This window comes from Periplaneta americana, chromosome 8 (genome assembly GCF_040183065.1).
Source record: "Periplaneta americana isolate PAMFEO1 chromosome 8, P.americana_PAMFEO1_priV1, whole genome shotgun sequence".
Taxonomy (NCBI): domain Eukaryota; kingdom Metazoa; phylum Arthropoda; class Insecta; order Blattodea; family Blattidae; genus Periplaneta; species Periplaneta americana.
Genome location: NC_091124.1, coordinates 84219051 through 84240427, shown reverse-complemented (window position 1 = coordinate 84240427; position 21377 = coordinate 84219051). Strand labels below are relative to the sequence as shown.

General features: G+C 35.0%; 1 protein-coding gene and 1 long non-coding RNA gene across 7 annotated transcripts in view; both read left to right on the top strand.

Moving 5' to 3' along the window:
- Cox10 (Cytochrome c oxidase assembly factor 10) overlaps positions 1–9983 on the top strand; it is a 54656-nt gene extending 44673 nt beyond the window's left edge. For all 6 annotated transcript variants that reach the window (XR_011333443.1, XR_011333442.1, XR_011333444.1 and 3 more), the window contains one exon: positions 9733–9983. Coding sequence is in view for 3 of the 6 variants with exons in the window: in XM_069833127.1 (XP_069689228.1) it covers positions 9733–9792 (60 nt within the window). In the remaining 3 variants the exon portion in view is untranslated. The remainder of the gene's footprint in view (positions 1–9732) is intronic.
- A 2520-nt stretch (positions 9984–12503) lies between these two features.
- LOC138704835 (uncharacterized) overlaps positions 12504–21377 on the top strand; it is a 412725-nt gene continuing 403851 nt past the window's right edge. Inside the window, exon 1 of the long non-coding RNA XR_011333445.1 lies at positions 12504–15980. This is a non-coding gene — a long non-coding RNA (uncharacterized lncRNA). The remainder of the gene's footprint in view (positions 15981–21377) is intronic.

Here is a 21377-nt window from a genome sequence, read left to right as displayed (position 1 = left end):
AACTCTCTGTGTTATCCTGAATTTTCCTAATGGTATATTCTAGAGTGACGTTAAAAAGTAAAGATGATAGTGGATCTCCTTGCTTTAGAAAGCATCAGACAGAAGCTGGCCTATACAGACTGCTGTAAGTTTCATTGAGACACATTTTAATTAATCGAACTAGTTTCTTGGGAATACCAAATTCAATAAGAATGTTATATAAAACTTCTCTCTTAACCGAGTCATATGCCTTTTTGAAATTATGAATAACTGATGTATTGTACCCTTATACTCCCATTTTTTCTCCAATATCTGTCGAATACAAAAAATCTTATCAATGGTCGATCTATTATGCCTAAAACCACACTGATGATCGCCAATAATTTCATCTACATATGGAATATTGGACAAAATTTTGTACGACGTCAACAAAAGTGATATTCCTCGAAAGTAGTTGTTGTTGTTGTTTTTGTCTAGTGCCTTGCATCTGGCAATGAAGCCATTAGCAGTCGTGCTTTCCAATACTTTTGAACTAGTTTCTTCTGATCTTAATGCTTCACAGGTCTTCAAGTGATCTTCATTCATTTCTGCTGGACCGTTACACAGGACACATATTGGTGAAGCTGAGATACCTATTCTGTAGAGATGACTTGCTAGACAGTCATGATTTGTCAATAGTCTGAAGGCTGCAACTGCTGTTTTCCTTGGTCTCTGGGGGATTATATCTGGGTTGGAAAGTAGTGTAATCCATTTTTTGTCTTTAGCATTTGATTCTATTTCTTGTAGGTATGAATGATAAAATTTTGTAGTGATCAAGCGTTTTATTGAGGAATATGAGAAATTAAATTTATTCCTCGAAAGTAACTACAGTTAGTCTTGTCCCCCTTCTTAAAAATAGGTTTATGGATTCCTTCCATTGTTCTGGTACAATTTCCTTTTCCCACATAGCAAGTACAAGCTTATAAATTTCGCTAGATAATGCGCTTCTACCCTCTTGTATTCATTCTGCTGTAATTTGATCGATACCTGGAGACTTATACTTTTTCAGATTTTCTATCGCAATTTCGACTTCAGAAAGTGTGGGTTTGGATATATATGGCTCAGCAGTTTGTATTTGAATTTCGTCTCGATCATTTCTATTTGGCCTATATACATGTATATGCATTAGTACTGGTATATTGAATTTTATGGACGATAGATTAACAGTAGCTGAAAAATTCAAAGACTTTGAGTGAATAACAAAGAAACTTAATGAAGAATGTGAAGTGTGGAGCATGGATATCAATCTCAATAAAGGATAATATTTATGTAATGGAACAGAAAGACACGACAGCAAGGGTAATCACTAATAATCTTAAGTGGGAACATTTTACACAGTAATTTAATGCAGTTAGGAAATCTAATAAAATTTACTCTGCACGTTTAAAAATAGTCAGTCATGTAATAACAAGAACTGAATTTGTCATATTGTCCTTTTTCTGATCACGTGGCTGTTGTAGATTACCTTTAACCCTCCGCTAGGCACATTTAAAATGTTACATGTATTGGCAAATGGGTCATGGGGTCTCAAAAGAACCCACATGCCCAGTGGAGGGTTAAGGGGCGAATGTCATAGTTACCACCCGTTATTATCCTATTTCATTCTGAAAACTGGAAAAAACCTCCTCTCTGTGCATCACAGCTATTGTTACCCATGTACACCATCTCCTTTTGTCCTTTGTGCTCCTCATATCTGTACCTCTATTTTATCAGTATCTGTTATTGGCTACTGTCTACAAGGTCTAGATTTCGATAACAGGTATGCACAAAGTCTTTGGCTTCTAATTATCAGAAATAACGGATCCAAGGATTCTTGTAACAACATTTTTTAATGAGATGAGCGTGAAATTATGGCAGAATTTTTCCAATAGGCTAGTCCCAGGATGGTGTGAAACATGTTTTGTTTTTATGTGCTTGAAAAAGAATAAGACGAGGAGGAAGATACATTCCTTTTATTTTAGTAGTAAATTTTTTATGAAGTAGGTATACAGATTTATTGAGATTGTAGGCATATTTTCTCTTGTTACAATTTTATAGTATTTCATTATTATTTATAAAAGTAGGGGCATAGTATAAAAGCCAGGTTTTCATTTCTGAAGCTCCGCAATTTTATTTGAAATTGCTCTACAGGATGTCCAAAAAATAAGCAGCATAACTTCAAGGATGTGTTCCTCATATGTAAACAATGAAAAATTTGCATGTGTACATAGGTACAGAAATACTTGGTTTCCAAGTTATATGCTTTCACAGCACTTGCTTACTGGAATGTCTTTATCTCCCGCACATGGTTTCCTACAACACAGGATACTGTTTAACACAATCTGAGCCACTGGCATAGCTCAGTTGGCTAAGGCATTTGCCTGTTGATCTGGAATTGTGCTCGGGCGTGGGTTCGATTCCCATTTGGGTGATTACCTGATTGGGTTTTTTTCTGAGGTTTTTCCCAACCATAATGCGAATGTCGGGTAATCTATGGCAAATCCTTGGCCTCATGTCGTCAAATACCATCTCACTATCACCAATCCCAACAATGCTAAATAACCCAGTAGTTGGTACGGCCTCGTTAAATAACCAAATAAAAAAACACAATCTAGTAGTTTCCTGGTTAGTGGTACATGTTGACTGGACGTTGTTGAGACCATACATGCTGATTCTGGATGTTCACTATTCCATCTCGTTTGAGCTTTGCTTCATCAGTGAAGATCAGTAAGATAAGAAAGAAGTCGTAACACATTGCTACAAGAACTATTGACAGAACACTACTCATGTAGGGTAATCTGCTGGTGAGAACACCTGAACACGTTGTAGATCAGTGGCGGCTCATTCCTTTTCTTGGATGGGTGTTCACAAAAAAAATGAGTACTGTAATGAACACACTGATATATTCTCGTATAGCTGAGTCACACGTCAGAGATAAACGAGTTCTAATAAGCATGTACCAAATCTACGCATATAAACCAAAATTAAAACCATTAAACAAGAGTAGAGTAAAATTAATTCCTAGGGCTCACCTTCACTGCTGTTGTACATGGTGTTGAAGATCTAGATTTATTTGTAGAGAAACTCCATGCGCCTAATTTTGAGAGATGCAAACTTATCAATAACTTTATTATTGAAGTCTCTAATGTTAACAAGTTCTTTTTTTTCACTGCCAACATAGCCAATGTACTTAATCGGTCTTCTGTCATGGTGTTACAGAGGAATGTTTTAATCCTCTTTTAATTTAACACACAATTTCACACACCTCCGTCTCCAACTTCAAGTACTACTGTTTCAACTTTCAATATGCACCAGTGCAGCTTGTATTTTCCTTACTTTGCTGAACAAAAGACAATAGAATCAGGCCCCGTGCGTAACGGTATTTTGAAAAGAAAGAGTAAAGAGAGAAAACGAGGAAAGAGGGAGAAAGGAACAGGATGCCAGACCCAAGAGAAATGGAGCATCTCTCTTTCTCTGTCATTAGCACGTTAAGACCTGTGCGAGCCAGAACTATTGTAACCATTGTAACAAACCAGAAAATATTCTCGCCTCAGGCTATTTCACCCTGCTAGAGAAAAATTGTGCGAGCTGCTGGCAACCTGTCCAATGGATATTTAAAGACCCATGACACACGAACGGAACATTCTCTCGAGACGAAAAATGTAGGAACGTAATTGCACATTGGAAAGTAATAGATGTAATAATATTAATACAGTAATATGTATGATTATTGTTTGTTTTTAAGGTGTTCAGGTGCTTCTGTGCTCATATAGAGGAGCCGCCGCTGTTGTAGATGGTAGGGATACAACTTGGTCTCGCAACAGTCCAAACAGTTGAACAAGAAATATTCACTTGCATTGCTAACCTTGACATGCTGATTTCAGGAGTTGCATTCACAATATTCAGAAGCTGCTTCTCTTTCTCATGAGACGTAAATCTTGGTTGTCCTCTTTTGACAGCATGAGGTAGAAAATTCCCATATTCATACAGGCGACAATAGATACCCATAGCTACCGGCATAGCTCAGTCAGCTAAGGCATTTGTTGCGCTTGGGTGCAGATTAAAATATCTTGAAACAATAGTAACAAATATAAATGATACTCAGGAGGAAATTAAACGCATGATAAATATAGGAAATGCCTGTTATTATTTGGTTGAGAAGCCTTTGTCATCTAGTCTGCTGTCAAAAAGTCTGAAAGTTAGAATTTATAAAACAGTTATATTACCCGTTATTCTGTATGGTTGTGAATGGACTCTCACTTTGAGAGAGGAACAGAGATTAAGGGTGTTTGAGAATAAGGTTTTTAGGAAAATATTTGGGGCTAAGAGGGATGAAGTTACAGGAGAATAGAGAAAGTTACACAACACAGAACTGCACGCATTGTATTCTTCATCTGACATAATTAGGAACAATAAATCCAGACGTTTGAGATGGGCAGGGCATGTAGCACATATGGGCAAATCCAGAAATGTATATAGAGTGTTGTTGGGAGGCAAGAGGAAAAAAGACCTTTGGGAAGGCCAATGGCAGGCTTATGTGAGGGTGGTAATGAATCTCCGGGTTCCTTAAAAGCTGTAAGTAAGTATGTATATCTATATTATGTGATTGTTAAATATTTACAATTTAAGTACAACTTGTGATGTACTGGTACTAACTTTTCAAAGGCTGGTAAAGCTCCATTATGAAATACCTATTAAATTAATAAAAAGGAAAACATCTAATAAAATTGTTACTCCTTCTCCTAAAGTATAGTATACTTACTATTGCAGTGGACCAAAATATGAAATTTAAATTCTTTATGAGTCCATTTTAAAATCCTTTCCTAGTTTTTAACTTCTGGAACTTATTTGGTTATTTAATGATGCATATAAACTACTAGAGTATTTAACGTTGGTTGGATTGGTAATAGTGAGATGGTATCTGGACAGATGAGGCTGGGAATTTGCCATGTTATTATCTGACATTCGTCTTATAGTTGGGAAAAGCCTCGGAAGAAACTCAACCAGATATGACTGGTTGTTTTCTCACAACTCGAATACACAGCGATCCTTAGTGCGGTATGTTTTTGGAAATGCATCTGTCTTGGAGAATACTACAATACATTAGTGTTGTCTTCGTGCTGGATCATATGAACCCTCCTGATGCCAAACTAAAAAGTGATAAATTTATGAAATACGATATCTTGAATTTGGTGAAATGCCTTTGGTCTTGTATGTAATGAAGTTCACAGGTTTGTAAGAAATTACTGTAATCAATGCAATAAAACTCATTTCCTTTTAGCCTGAACTGCTTTTCTGTGAGAAGAATAGCTGTATGGAATGCTGTTATTGCACTGAGAATGATAACAAGTAATGACACAGGTTTTGCAAGTTCATTATCAACTCCATGACACAGCTGTTTTAAAGAATGTTGCTTTCAGCAAGTTGATAGTTTCATGTTGACTTGTGAAATGGCAGCCTTCAAGACCATGGTGATGGTCATCATTGGAATTTTACTGATCTGTAATTACTGTATTGTGCTGATTTCTATCTTTGTATCAATAAGTATTACTGAATACAGCGTAGAAGAACATTGGCAAAATTCTATTTTAAATTTGTACAAGCATTATATTTGTACATTGTAAGATCGGTTACAATTACAACCTGCACTTTATACTCGACTATTTACCAGTTCATCTGTGCATAAAGATTTTAAGTTGTATAAAATATGATCAAGGCATTATAATAATAATAATAATAATAATAATAATAATAATAATAATAATAATAATAATAATAATTTATTGCTAGAACAAAGATACATATTGTTTTTATTTTATAAAAAAGTCTCCCCGAAAGTATACATACTCGTTCTCAGGGAGCATTCCACAAAATTTTAACATAAATGTTTTATTAATCAGCAGAATAAAAAGTAAAAAATTAAAAAGAAAAAAAAAACAGATATTATAGTAATTGAAAGTATATTTTCTCCCTAAAAATAATTTTTTAATTAATTTTTTTAAATAAGGAGCATTAGCAAATTGTATGCTTGGGAATTTAGCTGTTATCTTGTTGTAAAGTCTTCGACCAAAGTTGCTGCTGTGATTATAAGCTACAGTTGTACATATGTCAAACATATTATGTTGTCTGGTCTTTTAGTTTTATTGAAGCTGTTCCATGGTGGTTGAAGCATGACCTTGGATGCGTTGTGGACGAAAATGCGTTTACTCCATAAAATTTCCACGTACTGTCACCCACATAACCTGCGTGAGATGACTAGACATGGTTCAACTACGGTGGAACAGTTTCTATTTATGTGAATACAGATTAAATATATTTTATTTATGTGTACAAAATTGAGTACGATATTGTTATGAATTTGATGGATATTAAATACCTTCAATTCAGAATACAACAGGCCTGAGGGATAATCAATATGCTTAATAAGACATATTTTTATTATTCTTATCTGTAACAATATTACTGGCATGATAGAGATACTAAAAGCACAACACCCATTCTGTAATACTGTATAGTAATATAGCTTGCATTAATACAAGGTAAATCAATCGTGAAGTACAGATAGTCAAGTAATTTCGTAGAATCACAAAAAGTGAATAATGTAACAAGAGTTATTAGAGGAGAAAAATTCACTCTGGCACCGGGGATCGAACATGGGTCCTTGGTTCTACGTACCAAGGACTCTAACAACTGAGCTATGCTGAAGTTCAATCCACAGTAGTGGATCGAATCCGTCTTCTCTAGTGTTTTTCCCTTTGTGGCTTTACTCCATATTTGACATATTTGTCTTTAATTAGCTAGTATTCTGAAGCTAAAAATGTGTAAAGAAACAAATATCAAAAGTCCTTCAATAACTGTCTATTCAAAAATACAAAATATTACATAGGTTACATGAACATATTCTGACTAGCGCTTTCGCTATTATAATAGCATCTTCAGGTCAGACTTGCGTGATATTAAGCTTTTCATATAAAGACATAGATGGACAAGTAACGTCGAAATGTGTTAAGGTACATGACGTGAAGATATAAAAATACAATGGTAAGAAAAGTAAAATTTGACTTATGAACAGTCTAATATATATATATATGACAGTAAAACCTTGCAATAGAAAATGGATTCAATAAAAAATTGATAGATAAACTTCTTTCTAAAAGAAAATCTCTTTTAAACAAGAGTTCAGATATTACACTCACGCCCTTGACTGATACTAAAAAATCTAAATATTGGAACACAATGTCTTTTTATAATAATGTATCATACAAGTTGTATAATTTTTTCAAAAAAGAAAATGTAAAGGTCTCTTTTAGAACAGGTAATAAACTTAATAATGTTATTTCAAACAATATTTGTAACTTTGATAAATATGCCAGTGGTGGAGTGTATATGCTGCATTGTAAAAATTGCCCAAAAAAGTATATTGGCCAAACCAAAAGGAATTTTAGGACTAGATATTCTGAACATAAAGCAGATTTTCGTCACAATCGTAATAAATTCAAATTCGCAACCCATTTGATTGAGAACAACCATGAACTTCAAAAAATGTCCGACGCTTTACATATTTTAAAACCCATCAGTAATGGAACCTTTAATTTAGTTGCTGAAGAATTTTACATAGCTAAATCGCTTAATAATACTGTTTCATTAATTAATGAACAATTACCTAGTTCCGGTAACCCCTTATTTAAATTAGCCAATGGAAACTCTTCTCACTGCGGCACGTACCCCCCTCCACTTACGTCATGACGTGTTTTTTCATACTGTGTTATTGCACCAGTCACTACTACGCCACAGACCAGGCAACATCACTTTCTTTTATTACGCCAAGACCAAAGACCTTGTAAGTAGTTTATCGTCACTTCATTTCTCTTTCTGGTTCTATACAGGTCCCTTCACTAAAATTTATTATTGATTTTTGCAGATTTTACAATGTGCTGCCACGTCGTGATGACTGATGCAAAACAATATTTTAATTTGTTATTCTTTTAACTGTCTGTGTCTCTATTTTAAGCTGCATATATATCTTGCAGACCTCAATTTTTTTAAACAAATTTTGATCTATAAGCTGCACACATGTCAAATACTTCTATGTATTAATTTTTTAGACCTTATGAAGGTTTTACTGTCATATATATATATATATATATATATATATATATATATATATATATTAGTATGTCTTTATATGAAAAGCTTAATATCACGCAAGTCTGACCTGAAGATGCTATTATAATAGCGAAAGCGCTAGTCAGAATATGTTCATGTAACCTATGTAATATTTTGTATTTTTTAATAGACAGTTATTGAAGGACTTTTGATATTTGTTTCTTTAAATTTGTTAACTTGTCGGACCAACATGCCTTTCAAATTTTTAAAAAATGTGTAGTCAAATCCATAACTGCTTCGTACAGAATTTTTTTTCGATTTTAACTACAAAATTACATTTTTCTTACGCATTTATCACAAGTATCTCCAGATGCCACCTTTCCTCCAACAGTATGGGTAGAATTTGCAGCAATGACAATGCGAACTCATTCATTCATTTATTTTATTCCATAGATCTTACATGAGCAATGAAGCTTTAAGATGTGGAACAAGTCAGAATTTTACAATATTACAATTACAATTTTTACAAATTTTCATAGTTTTACAATTTAGTAATTTTCTACAATTTTTACAATTTTGTGCAATTTTTTACAATATTTTGGCGAGATGTACTGAGATGAGGTGAGGTCCGAGGATTCGCCAAAATATTACCCTGCATTTGCCTTTTGATTGGGGAAAACCTCGGAAAAACCCAACCAGGTAATCAAATCAAAGAGGGGGGTAATCAAATCAAAGGGGTAAACTGCAAATGCTACGAATCATTCCGAGATTTAGGAGTCCCTTTCATTCTGCTCATAATAATATTATTATTTTTTTATTTATTTTTATTTTTTTTAAGGATTTAAAGGACATACAAAGTGAATCTTATTTAAAAGTACGTAGCATTTCGATTCTTACCCTTTAAAATGGCAAGGAGGGAGGAAGAATTTTATTGTTTCTTCGTGTGGGGAGGGGGAAGAAGGAGAGTTTCAACAAGAAGAATTGCTACATTGAAATTTATCGAGACTTTATCATATAAGTTTTTACTTTAAGAATTTTAAAAGTTGACTGTACCATATAATAAGTTTATCTAAATAATTTTAAAAGCTGGCTGTATAATTTTATAAGTTGATTAATGATTTTAAATCCCAAAATATTATAAGACAAAAATGCCTCAAATAACAATTTTAACCTACTTGTAACATTCATCAAAACAAGTAACCTTGTTACTTTACAGATAGTCCTAAGTCCGCAAAATGGGAAGGGAATTGTTGTGGTAGCATTAAATGTAAGAATGTTGAGACAATTGAACATTGACCCAGAACTCTTTGAGATGGAATTCTTTGAACAGAACTGAGGTAGAAAACTGACTCACGGGATGGAATCCACTATCCCTGCCCCTGAGTAACAAACAGTATTTGACTTGCATTCAACTTCAAACACAGTTCACACTTTTTAAGTTCGTCAAATGAAGCTGCTAGGTGAGACCTAATTAAAAATGTGAACAAGGTTTTAGTTTCGTAAACATACATTATAGGTAGGCATACAATTAGAAAATAAATGTATAATACTTTTCATTACTGTTCATGAAACACGTGTTATAACTAATGAAAGAACACAATGAATCAGTGATTCTTTTGGGTTTTTAAGGCTCGGTGTTTAATGCGGAGGCCCAAGGGTACAACCCGTGTGCCGCTACGACCTGTCTGACAGGCTCGAAGTGCTGTGTGCGCAGAGAGAAGTGCCAAAACACGAAGACCTGCCCTGAGCCCGAAGCTTACTGCACTTCTCTGGACAACAACTGCAGCATGTAGTAGATTCAGAGTGTAAAAGTAAAGTATAGTACTTGTAATATCCATCCTATTGAAAATTAAATATTTTTGGAGATGTGTTAAGTCTAAGTGTTGTCTCATATCTTTATGGTCTTACCTAAGTATCTACGAAGAAAATAAAGATATTTGATCCTGCATATTTTTTTTAATGGAGGAGAGACCCGAAGGCATACACTGCAGCCTGAGGCATATTGTACTTACCACTTCTGTTCTGTAAATGATACTTGTAGCTGAACGGCCATGCTGTGAACTTAACTTGGGCTATGGTATGGATGATGATATGTGAATTAATGATAACGAAATAAGTCCAAGGTCCTACACCGACATTTACTTAGTAATTCTGCTTCAATTAGTTTAGGAAAACTCCTGAAAAAACCCCAACCAGGTAACTTGTCCCAACCAGGATTTGAACCCGGGCCTGCTTGTTTGATGGCCAGACGTGCTAACCATTATTCCACAGCGGTGGGCGATCTTGTAGATACTCAAAACCATCACCATCATTATTGATAATCAGCATAAAGTTCTTCATGGAGCTTACATTAGAAATAATCATCTCAAACAGCAGAAATAACTAAAATGCTCTCTCAATAATTAACATCACTCAATAAAAGAATTGTATTCCAATGGATACCATCCCATCGTGGAATCCTGGGAAATGAGAATGCGGATGCACTAGCAAAGAAGGGCAGCACTGCTACTTACAGACCTGTTACTAAATCTACATATTACTCTGTGAAAAGATTTATTAAATCTACATACTTAGACTTCAACAAACAAAATTTGATAACACAATCTCAAGGGAAAAAATGGAACTCTCTGCATCATAATCCACATTTAATTCCCGATTTACCACGAAAATCGTCTGTAGCTGCATTTAGATTGGCAACAGGCCATGATTGTTTGGTCAAGCACCTGCATAGAATTGGAATATATCAGTCCCCTAACTGCCCATTGTGCAACTCAAACCAAGAAATGGATTCGGAACACCTCAAAATCTGTGCTTCAGTGGCTGGCCATGATAATATCTTTGAAAAATATTGGAGTGCAAGAGGTCAAATGACTTTATTGTCAAACGCCTGGCATTAGAAAACAACAACATTAGAAATAAGATAATTTTATATATACTGTACTCCTAATAACACAAAATGTATATGTATAATCTGTTACAACGACATTTCAACATTATATAGGCACAATGAACCATTCCCCAAACAAGGGGGGGGAGAAAACTGTTTGAAGATCTAGTGAAAAATTAAATCGGGTATCAACAAGTTCTGTGAAATAATAAAAATCAGCTTATTGGCATCACAACAGCTAAAATAATTGAAAAACTGATGATGTAAAGACGTAATTTCGAAGATCAGGGCTGTAGGCAGGGGGAGATAAGGGGGATAAAGAAGATAAAGAAAGAAATGGAAATTAGTTCTTCATAACAGTCTATATTTGGTGGTTTATTTGTATCCTAGAATTCCTTTATGTTTAATGAATGGAGTTTGCTCAGTTATAAGCAGTGATCTCGAATGTGAACTCTCGAGTTGTCACTAGCATAAGGTTACCAGATTTTTTCACTATTTCCGGGGACAGATATCGACATGTGAAACAACTACTTTTAATATTTCTGTTAGTTTGCCATCCACTTGTATTTTTTTTACACAGTTCAATGAAGAAAAATATTAATTCCCCTTTTATACACTAAAAATATTCACTCTGCCTAACTACTATTTAAGCTACTGGTATTTTCACTCTGTCCAATTACTACTTACACTACTGGTATTTTCACTCTGCCTAACTACTACTTAAGCTACTGGTATTTTCACTCTGTCCAACTACTACTTACACTACTGGTATTTTCACTCTGCCTAACTACTACTTAAGCTACTGGTATTTTCACTCTGCCTAACTACTACTTAAGCTACTGGTATTTTCACTCTGCATAACTACTACTTAAGCTACTGGTATTTTCACTCTGCCTAACTACTACTTAAGCTACTGGTATTTTCACTCTGCCTAACTACTACTTAAGCTACTGGTATTTTCACTCTGCATAACTACTACTTAAGCTACTGGTATTTTCACTCTGTGTAATTACTACTTAAGCTACTGGTATTTTCACTCTAACTACTACTTAAGCTACTGGTATTTTCACTCTGTCTAACTACTACTTAAGCTACTGGTATTTTCACTCTGCCGAAGTACTACTTACGCTACTGATATTTTCACTCCGCCTAACTACTACTTAAGCTACTGATATTTTCACTCCACCTAACTACTACTTAAGCTACTGATATTTTCACTCTGCCTAACTACTACTTAAGCTGATATTTTCACTCTGCCTAACTACTACTTAAGCTACTGGTATTTTCTGAAAAATTAATTTTTTAAGTAGGTCTTCTCTGGTTACCCACTTTCGCAGAAAATTCCTAAAAGATCATGTTAAAGTTGGTTAAGATAGCAAGCATGGCTCAGACAGTTTCTAAACACATCCTGGATTTTTGGGATGTCCACATCAGTTCACTGAAGAAAAAACTCTCTTCACTGAAGTGTTACTTCCAGGAAGACACAGAGGTAGTTGAATCAAGTGTGTGAACAGGAAATAATTTTCTCAGAGAAAAAAATCAGCATTTTCTTCATTTCACTTTGCTGTTTTCTCTGAATTCACATATTTCTTCAAGTAAGAAATTTCATGAACTAAATTATTTCATCCAGGTCAGGTCCGTGTCTCTTCAAATTTTTCTCTTTCTGGAGGAGATCTTAGTAATATACATTCACAGATATCTCAACTTGTGAATGAATACCCCAGGCACTGATATATTCAACATTTTCATAAAATTATAATAACACTGAAAATCCGGGGATATCTGAGGACAGATTATTAAATTTGGGGACATTCCTGGGACGTACTTTGTTTGAGAAAGAAAAGCAAAATTCGAGGACTGTCCCTGGGAAATGGGGATGTCTGGTAACCTTTCTGTACTGTGAGATTAGAAACACACCATAAAGGAATCGGGACCAGCTTGTTGATGTTTATCTTTCAGTTCTGCATACTTTGGGATCTTTAAAAGAAAACCATGATCTAAAGACATCATCAAACTTTAGTCAATTGTTATGTGCCATGGAAAAAATTGAATTCATTGTTTTGCTGATTGTATATAAAGAAATATTTTAATTAACTTTGCCCATAAAAGCAAAGTACTATAGAAAGTCAATTCTGATCTCTCTCAGGCAACCGAGAACATTGAAACTATTTTTAAATAATTCAGCAGAGATGTTCAAGAAGCTTTTCAGTTCAGAAATATCCCGTTTTATCATGCGAAGTTGTGATCAAATTAACCATACAGTACCGGAGTTTAAATACCTCTGTGGTACGTAGCTGACTGGGATTTAAATACCATAATATCCCATATTAATGCATGTGTACGACTACTAAAGTCGAATTTCACTTTTTTCCAATACAGATATTGTCAACTACAATGAGTCAAAGTCAGGATAGGAGAATAAATGTCAAAAAGAAGTGAAATTGGGAGAGGAGTATGCCAAGGATGCCCTTTATCATCTACCCTGTTCAACATCTACTTGGAGGATTTAGTAAGGAACTGTTTTCAGAACATGGAAGGAGTGATAGTAGGAGGAAGAAGAATAAAGTACGTAAGATTTGCTGAGGATATGGCATTGTTAGCAGAAAAGGAGATGATACTAAGGAATATGCTACTGGAGCTAAATGACAGCTGTGAGCAGTATGGAATGAAGATAAATGCCAACAAGAGAAAGAGCATGGTCACAGGAAGAAAAGTACTTGTTTTTTATAACTATGGAGTGAATCGAAATAAACATTGGCATTTATAAGCTATAATTTAAAAAAAAAAAAAAGTAAAAATGAGTTGCATTCCAAAATACAGAAAGCAATAGAAAATATTTATTTCGTTTACTGAAAAGCAAGTCAAAATAAAACGTAATTTAATTATTAGGCTATATAATTTACTCAACAAGGCGCATGCGCAAAATTCCCCATTTTTATGCAGTATGATCACATGCTGGCATAATTAGTTCCAAGCGAATTTCAAAATGGGTGATAACGCGTCAGTTACGCCTCGTGTTGTAAAGAATAGGAAAGGCAAACCTTTAAACCGCTAAACTGGAAAATTATGGTTAGGACCAAAAAGAACTGAATACACAATGTCGCCAACATAAGGACGTGAAGTTGGTCTGTGGTGTCGTTAGAAGGAGAATTTTTTTTTCTCTACCTCCTTCGTTCTGACCATTACTGAGAGATAGCACCACTGTTAGCGAGAAGATGTATTTGCGTAAATATTGCGAATAGATTACGTGGCTTAGATGAGGGGCTTGCGACAGGAACAGTTTTGCTGACCTCTCCTGTAGTGTCAGCGTGATGCTTACATGAATTTATTTTCGTGTATACATTCCAGATCAAATCAAGAAGATCTGTTCTTGCTCCGGTTACACATCTTGCAAATTATACGAAGATTGGGTTTGGTTAGTTTAGATTTTTATTAACCAAGTCCACTCGTGCGCAGACAGCCAAGATGATCCTGTCGGTCATGGCCCTTAAGATAGCTTTTGTTCCTTAATATTGATAAACAATAATATGATGAAAGCGGTGAATAATTTCATGGCCGCTAAAAGTTTTCTTCGTAAAAGACGAAGTATTTTCTCTAGACTAAAAATAAAACGGCAACGCGGTAATAATTACGTAGTTAGATCCATAGGAGAAGATTAGAGTGCAGAGTGTAATTGGAGCTATAAAGCGGCACAAGATATTTTACTTGGATGAGACGTGGGTCAATGAACATCATACAACTTCAAGAGCTTGGTGTGATGCTTCAATAAAATCGAAAAAACAGTTTTTTTTGGGGGGGGGGGGGACTAAGCACAGGACTCTTGAACACCCAAGTGGAAAGGGTAGGCGATTGATAATTCTCCATATTGGTAATGATTCTGATTTTGTGGAGGTTGGGGAACTAGTTTTTGAATAAACAAAAAGTGGGGATTGCCTCAAGAAAATGACAGGCGATGTTTTTAGGACCGAAATTATAATCTCACAGTTTCATTGTTATGGATAGTACCCCCTACAACAGCATTCAATTTCAATCAGAGTGAGTTCCAAATAAATCGTGGAGAAAAATGACATTAAAGCGTGGCTACGAAATAAAGGGTAAAGTCCAAGATTCAGTCGCTGTTCTTCCAGATTAATTGGAGATCAGTGCCAATACTTGAAAATATGAATGAAATTGGAGGCTCACGCCCCTGGTACACCCACTACTCCCACTTTTCTTTATCCCATCTTACACCATTTCAGTGCATTTTCTTCCTCCATTTCACTCTCTGCTTCATTCTACATATTACTTCATGTTAAATTGGAATAAATGACTTCTTTCAATACGCAGGGATTCGATCCTAGGATCCTTGCTACGAATTCGTTGAACGAATTCTTAAAAATTAAGTTATACTTAGACACAACCAACATGAAATAATTTTAAAAACATTAAATATATTTTGAGGTCATTTTATATAACATAACTGAATTCATTAGTTTGCTATTAACCTAATTACCCGTATATTTAACCTCTCAAATAAATTACAAATTAATTAACTTGTATTATACAAGTAAACTAATATGATAAATATCCAAAAGATGGCGTTACTCCATGTACCTACTACCAGTTGTCTTATTTACGTATATTAAATCGATTTACTTCCTCTAGAGTTAGACTAAGGTCTTCAGTATTGAAGTAAAATTACGGTGATTAGTGCATCACGAAATAACTTTAACTTCCGCGTATTATATAAAACCATCGACACAGATCACGAAAGTGGTGTAAATTGATACAACGAACAAGAATTACAAGGCTACCAGATAAAATACCAAAAAACTGACGATCTTTACATAGTATTTGAATTCCTATACTACCATTCCGAGAGTGCAAACTGAAGAACACAAGCTCATGAAATGTTTGTCGACTTTATAAAAACATTAAAAAACATACCTGGGCTATGGACAAACACCATTAACACCCAGAACCTACACCAACACGGAACAACAGCATTGAGGTAAGTTAAATTACCAAAATTTTATAAAAACAACTTGCAAAGTAATGTGTAGATATACGTGACGTCATATAACCCTCTTATCATCCAATTTATTGATCGGACAAAAGTGACTCTTCATTGGATTCTACCAAATAAAGGCATTCAATGTAATGAGAGTTTTGTTAAAATGAAATTAATTGAACTGGTAAAGCCGTTAAAAAGTACATGTGTTGTGGACGGAAAGAGCGGGACATTGTACTGTTCGATTGAACGGTTGTGAATTGGCGCGATTGTATTAAACACGTAATAGCAGAGGAAAATAATATGTGGGAAGTAGGAAGCATGATCGACAATGCAGTGGACCGCTTGTGGTTAATATTGGAGAATCTGACACTTCAGCTATCTCAGATACTGCATCAGCTGATTCAGAAATTGAGGGAATGCAGCCTCTTTCAGAATGTGATTAAACAATTAAGTCAAGTAGTTTCTATGACACCTTTTTTCAGGATATAATAATAATAATAATAATAATAATAATAATAATAATAATAATAATAATAATAATAATAATAATAATGTGGCAGACAGGTAGCTCAGTTGGTAGAGCAGCTGACTACGGACTGGAAGGTCCGGGGTTCGATCCCAGGAGGTGACAGGGTTTTTTTCTCGTTGCCAAACTTTCAGAACGACCCCGAGGTTCACTCAGCCTCCTATAAACTTGAGTACCGGGTCTTTCCCGGGAGTAAAAGGCGGTCAGAGCGTGGTGCCAACCACACCACCTCATTCTAGTACCGAGGTCACGGAAAGCATGGGCTCTACCTCCATGCCCCCAAAGTGCCTTCATGGCATGTTACGGGGATACCTTTACCTTTTTCTTTTTAACATTGACAATAATAATAGACGCGGGCTGGCGATGACGCTACGAACGCAGGAAAATATAATAATAACGCGGAAATTGCTTATAATTACGCCTCTGCCAATTCTGTGTATAGATTCTACCAATACAATACACATGCGTGACGTAGTGATATTTACTTCGTAGTTATGTGCTATATTGATGGGGTACAGTGTACTATGTGCTATATTGATGGGATACAGTGTACTAACAAACTGCCGCTAAGACCACCCTTACTGCGGAAATTATTCGCCTGCTATCTTCAAAGTGGATGTGGCATCACTTACTACTTATGTGGGAATGAGTTATATTTTTTATTATTTGTTTCTGCATGTAAATGAATAAACTGAAGGGGCGTCCCATAAAAAAATCTAAATTCGAAAAATAAAGCTCACTCTATGGAAGTGGCTCTTGCACCCAGTGTGACCATACGTCCAATGCAAGCTTCTTCAGGTACGTTGGCTACAGGGGCGCTTCCATTTTACTTGCCCAAGTGTGCCTCCAATGTGATCGCAGCCTTAGGTTAGGTTAGGTTAGGCTTTTCGTATTTCTGTTAGGTTAGATCAGCTTATGCGGCCAATCTTCGCTAACTCCCCAGACAACACACGGGACTGACGTCTGATTTGCGTTTCGTTAAGGGTTAGATGGGTTAAATGAGAGGATAGCTAAGTGGCATGGTTAGTGAGTTAGTTGAGGGGATATCTGAGTGACATGATGCTGAAGATTGTGAATTTCAGTTAAAACGGGCGTCGCTGTAGGTCTACGTTTAACTGAAATTCTGAGCTTTCAATTTGCGTGGATTGGAATCCTATCTAAGGTACTGATAGTTTCTTCTATCAATGCAACATCCAGTTTTTATGGAGGTGGGCATTGTGCTGCCTTCACGTTACGGGAGTCATGCCGTTTCTTCGTAGGCTATAGGACTTCAGTGTCTTTGATGGTGAAAGCCAAAACTAGCTACGAATTCAGGATATTGCTCCTTCACCCATTCTTATATTTATAAATACGAGTATATAGAAATGTTTATCTAAAAACTAAAATTAATTTTTACTAACATTTTTACATGGATAATGTAAATAACGATATTTTTTTCTAAAACCCGAGGAAATACGAAAGATCCCAGTGGACAGATGTTTTTGCTAACCATGACCCTAGGTCACATCTCTGTGATAACTTAGTTGAATTTGTGGTGGGGTTGACCTTGGTTTTGAGGATTTCTCTGTGGGTTCACCCTTTCATCGTTATTTCGCAGAACTCTCCACATTTCCCCATTCAATGTCATCCCCGTCTCTTTTGATTGTTGATGTAGAGTGCTCATTTTCTGCTTTTAAATTAATACTGGAGGAGATACAGGTTAACTGATATCTGAATATTGGACGGATGTGGGGGAACAGACTAGGGCTTGTTTACTTTTTCCGGTCTGGTTGGGTGTTACCGAAGTTGGGGCTACATGAAGTCATTGCGATGTCGAAAACGAAATTCAATTGGAACAAATTTTTAAATATACATTATCAAATTTCTTCCACAAAAAAAAAAAAAAAAAAAAAAACCTTACAGTAGAAATAAGTAGGCCTAATTTTTATTTGAAATGGCAAAATGCGTCACAATTTCAGGTAAAAAATACAACCTTAATTAGGGACTAAAATTTATAATGGCATGATTTTGAAGCACCGGTATCTACATTTAAAAATCATACTGTATAAGTTCAAACTATAAATAGGAGATATTTAGAATACGTAATTTAAATTAGTATTCATATATTATATTTAACATACTATATATTTAAAACAAGTATCTTGTTAATTTGTGATACCTGTACTTCATTTTAATTCATTCCATTCTCAGTTTACTCTATTTTGTTATCAAGTTCACAAACAACATTTTCATTATTTCTTACTAAATAGAATACTTCAGTTATTTTCATTTTAAGTACGATAATACTACCGTCGTTTCTTGGTAAAGTGTTTACTCGTACTGGGGTTAGGTTTATATTAAATAGAATATTGTTTTTTTTTATGTTTTATCTAAGTATTCTTTCTTTTATAATAATCTAATTAGTTTCAGACAAGTCTATTTCTGTGACCTGTGTTTTATAATTACTGTGTTCATGTCGCTAAAGGGTACAAACTAAATGTGAAAAAATGTAATGTGTAAGTTACAAACATAGTGTAAATTCAAATAATTTTACGAGTATGAAAAACGTTAGTCTTTGAAACATACAGAATGTTCCATTTATTTTGCTCACCCAAAATAATTCCTTTCTCAGGCGCCAAAAAAATGATATAAACAAAAGTTTAAATGGGGTGGATTAATACTGTGGGTATATCTTTCTTGTATCCTAGTTTATTAAAGAGATATGAGTGATGACTTCATTTTTAATGGCACCATGTACTTTTTATTAAATTAACCATTTAACCTCTCCAAGGCCTGTCAAAAATGTATCACAATATACCATTCTGATAAACAAAACATTGAGGGATGCAAAACATATGGACCTCATAGTGTATTATCGCCGCGCTCTCATGGTTAACATTCGGCAGGTCTTTGAAATTTAATTGCATTATTGTTTTCAATGTTTTATGTCGCCGCTCCAATCACTCGCCTCAATTTCAATATTGCAACCAATGAGCTGCTTCCATTATTAAATGACACCTACTTGTCTAATCCACGTGGACAAAAACCGAGGTTGCAATGTCTTGTGCTGGGGACGAACATTAAGGTCTGTGATTAAAATTATTATTAAGAGTTAAGAATATCAACGTACTCGTATATGAAATAATAATAATAATAATAATAATAATAATAATAATAATAATAATAATAGCACATTTAACAATGTGCTTATTCTTATCGAGGAAGACATGGCAACGTGACGCTTAGAGTGGAACCTACAGAGCAACAATCGGTCGGCAAAATTATGTTTTAAAAGAACACCGCACGTTATTGTATGAAGCCGACATGTTAACCATGAGAGCGAGCCGATAATACGTACTTATTGCAAGTCGGAAGTAAAATGACATTTTGCAGCATTGCAATATCGTTGTTGAGCCTTATTTCATAAATGGTACCCTAAATCAGAGGTTCCCAACCGGTGTGTCTCACAGCCCCATGGAGTGTGTTGCGAAATTTTGGAATTGAGAAATAAATTTTATGCCATCCAGGAAGTCTCTTTACAACGCATTTAATTATTTAGAGCGAAATCTTTGAATGGTACATTTTATTTTGAGACATACTCTACCAATGAAACTTGAACATCTGTAACAATGCTGAGTTTAATTTTTCTGCTTGGCGATAATTCGAATGGAAGTGAACACCTGAACAATGCTTATTAATTCGTTTACTCTTTCCACTTAGTAATAAACAGAGTTTAGAATCGTTAAAACATATTGGTCAGTTTCAGTATTACGTGTGAGCGGGTAAGCATACCAATTTATTGTTGCACACTGAAACTCATTGGCTTCCTAGGGGTAAATCAATGATTCGAGTGGTAAACTTCAAGACGAGCTTCGAATTTTTTCTGAGGACGAAAAGCCAGAGTAAGATTATACTAAACTTTCTGGAGATAATTTTTGATGTCCCGAACTGGCATATCTTGCGGAAAAATTTTCGAGAGACTGAACTTGTTAAATGCAAGCATGCAACGCAAAACACAAACTATTATTTCAGCCATAAACAAAATTAAAGAAATTTACAATAAACTGAAGTTATGGGAGTCTTCGGTTATAGCAGGTAAATTATTGCCCTTTCCTTCAGTTCAGAGTTTTGAAAATCTACTTGCTGAAAATGAAAAAGAATGCCCGAAGAAGTTAATACCGGTAGCAGAACACCTAAATACATTGCAAACTTCAGTAACAAAGTACTTCCCTTACTTTCCGTTTCAGAGTTAGAGTTCTAGACAAATCAGTGCTGTCTTTTTGGATTTATGTGCGATGCCAGTATCCCACAATTGCAAAGAGGATCATAATATTTTGCTGCCATTTTCAACGTCATACTTGTGTGAATCAATATTTTCTACCATGAAAATAGTGAAATCTAAACAAAGGAACAGACTGCTGCATTTTAAAGATCATTTAGCCCCTACGTGTTGGCCTGTCAACTATAAGACCACGTATAGATAAACTGCGCAGCCAACAAGCGCAGACTTCACATTAATTTAAATAGGCGAGTTTTCAAAAACGATAATAAAAATCTTTTATCGGACATCCAGCATAGATATGTTAGGGAATTTTGGCACATACAGTACATTTGTTTTTTTTATAATGCCACTCAAGTTGCCGCTTGTTTGTTTGTTTTTTTTTTTTATTTTTTTTTTTCAGTTGCGTGTTAACATCGACAATACTGGATGTCCGACACTACATAGAAGTTGTTATCAGTGCTTTTTTCTGACGAAACGCGCTGGAACGGCACCTTTTTGTTGCATTTTTCATCATGAAACCGAAATATGTGTGAATAACTATGTTTTAAATATAATTTTTCTTTGAATTCCGCTTAGATCTTGAAAGTTTCATTTGGACTAAAAGGAG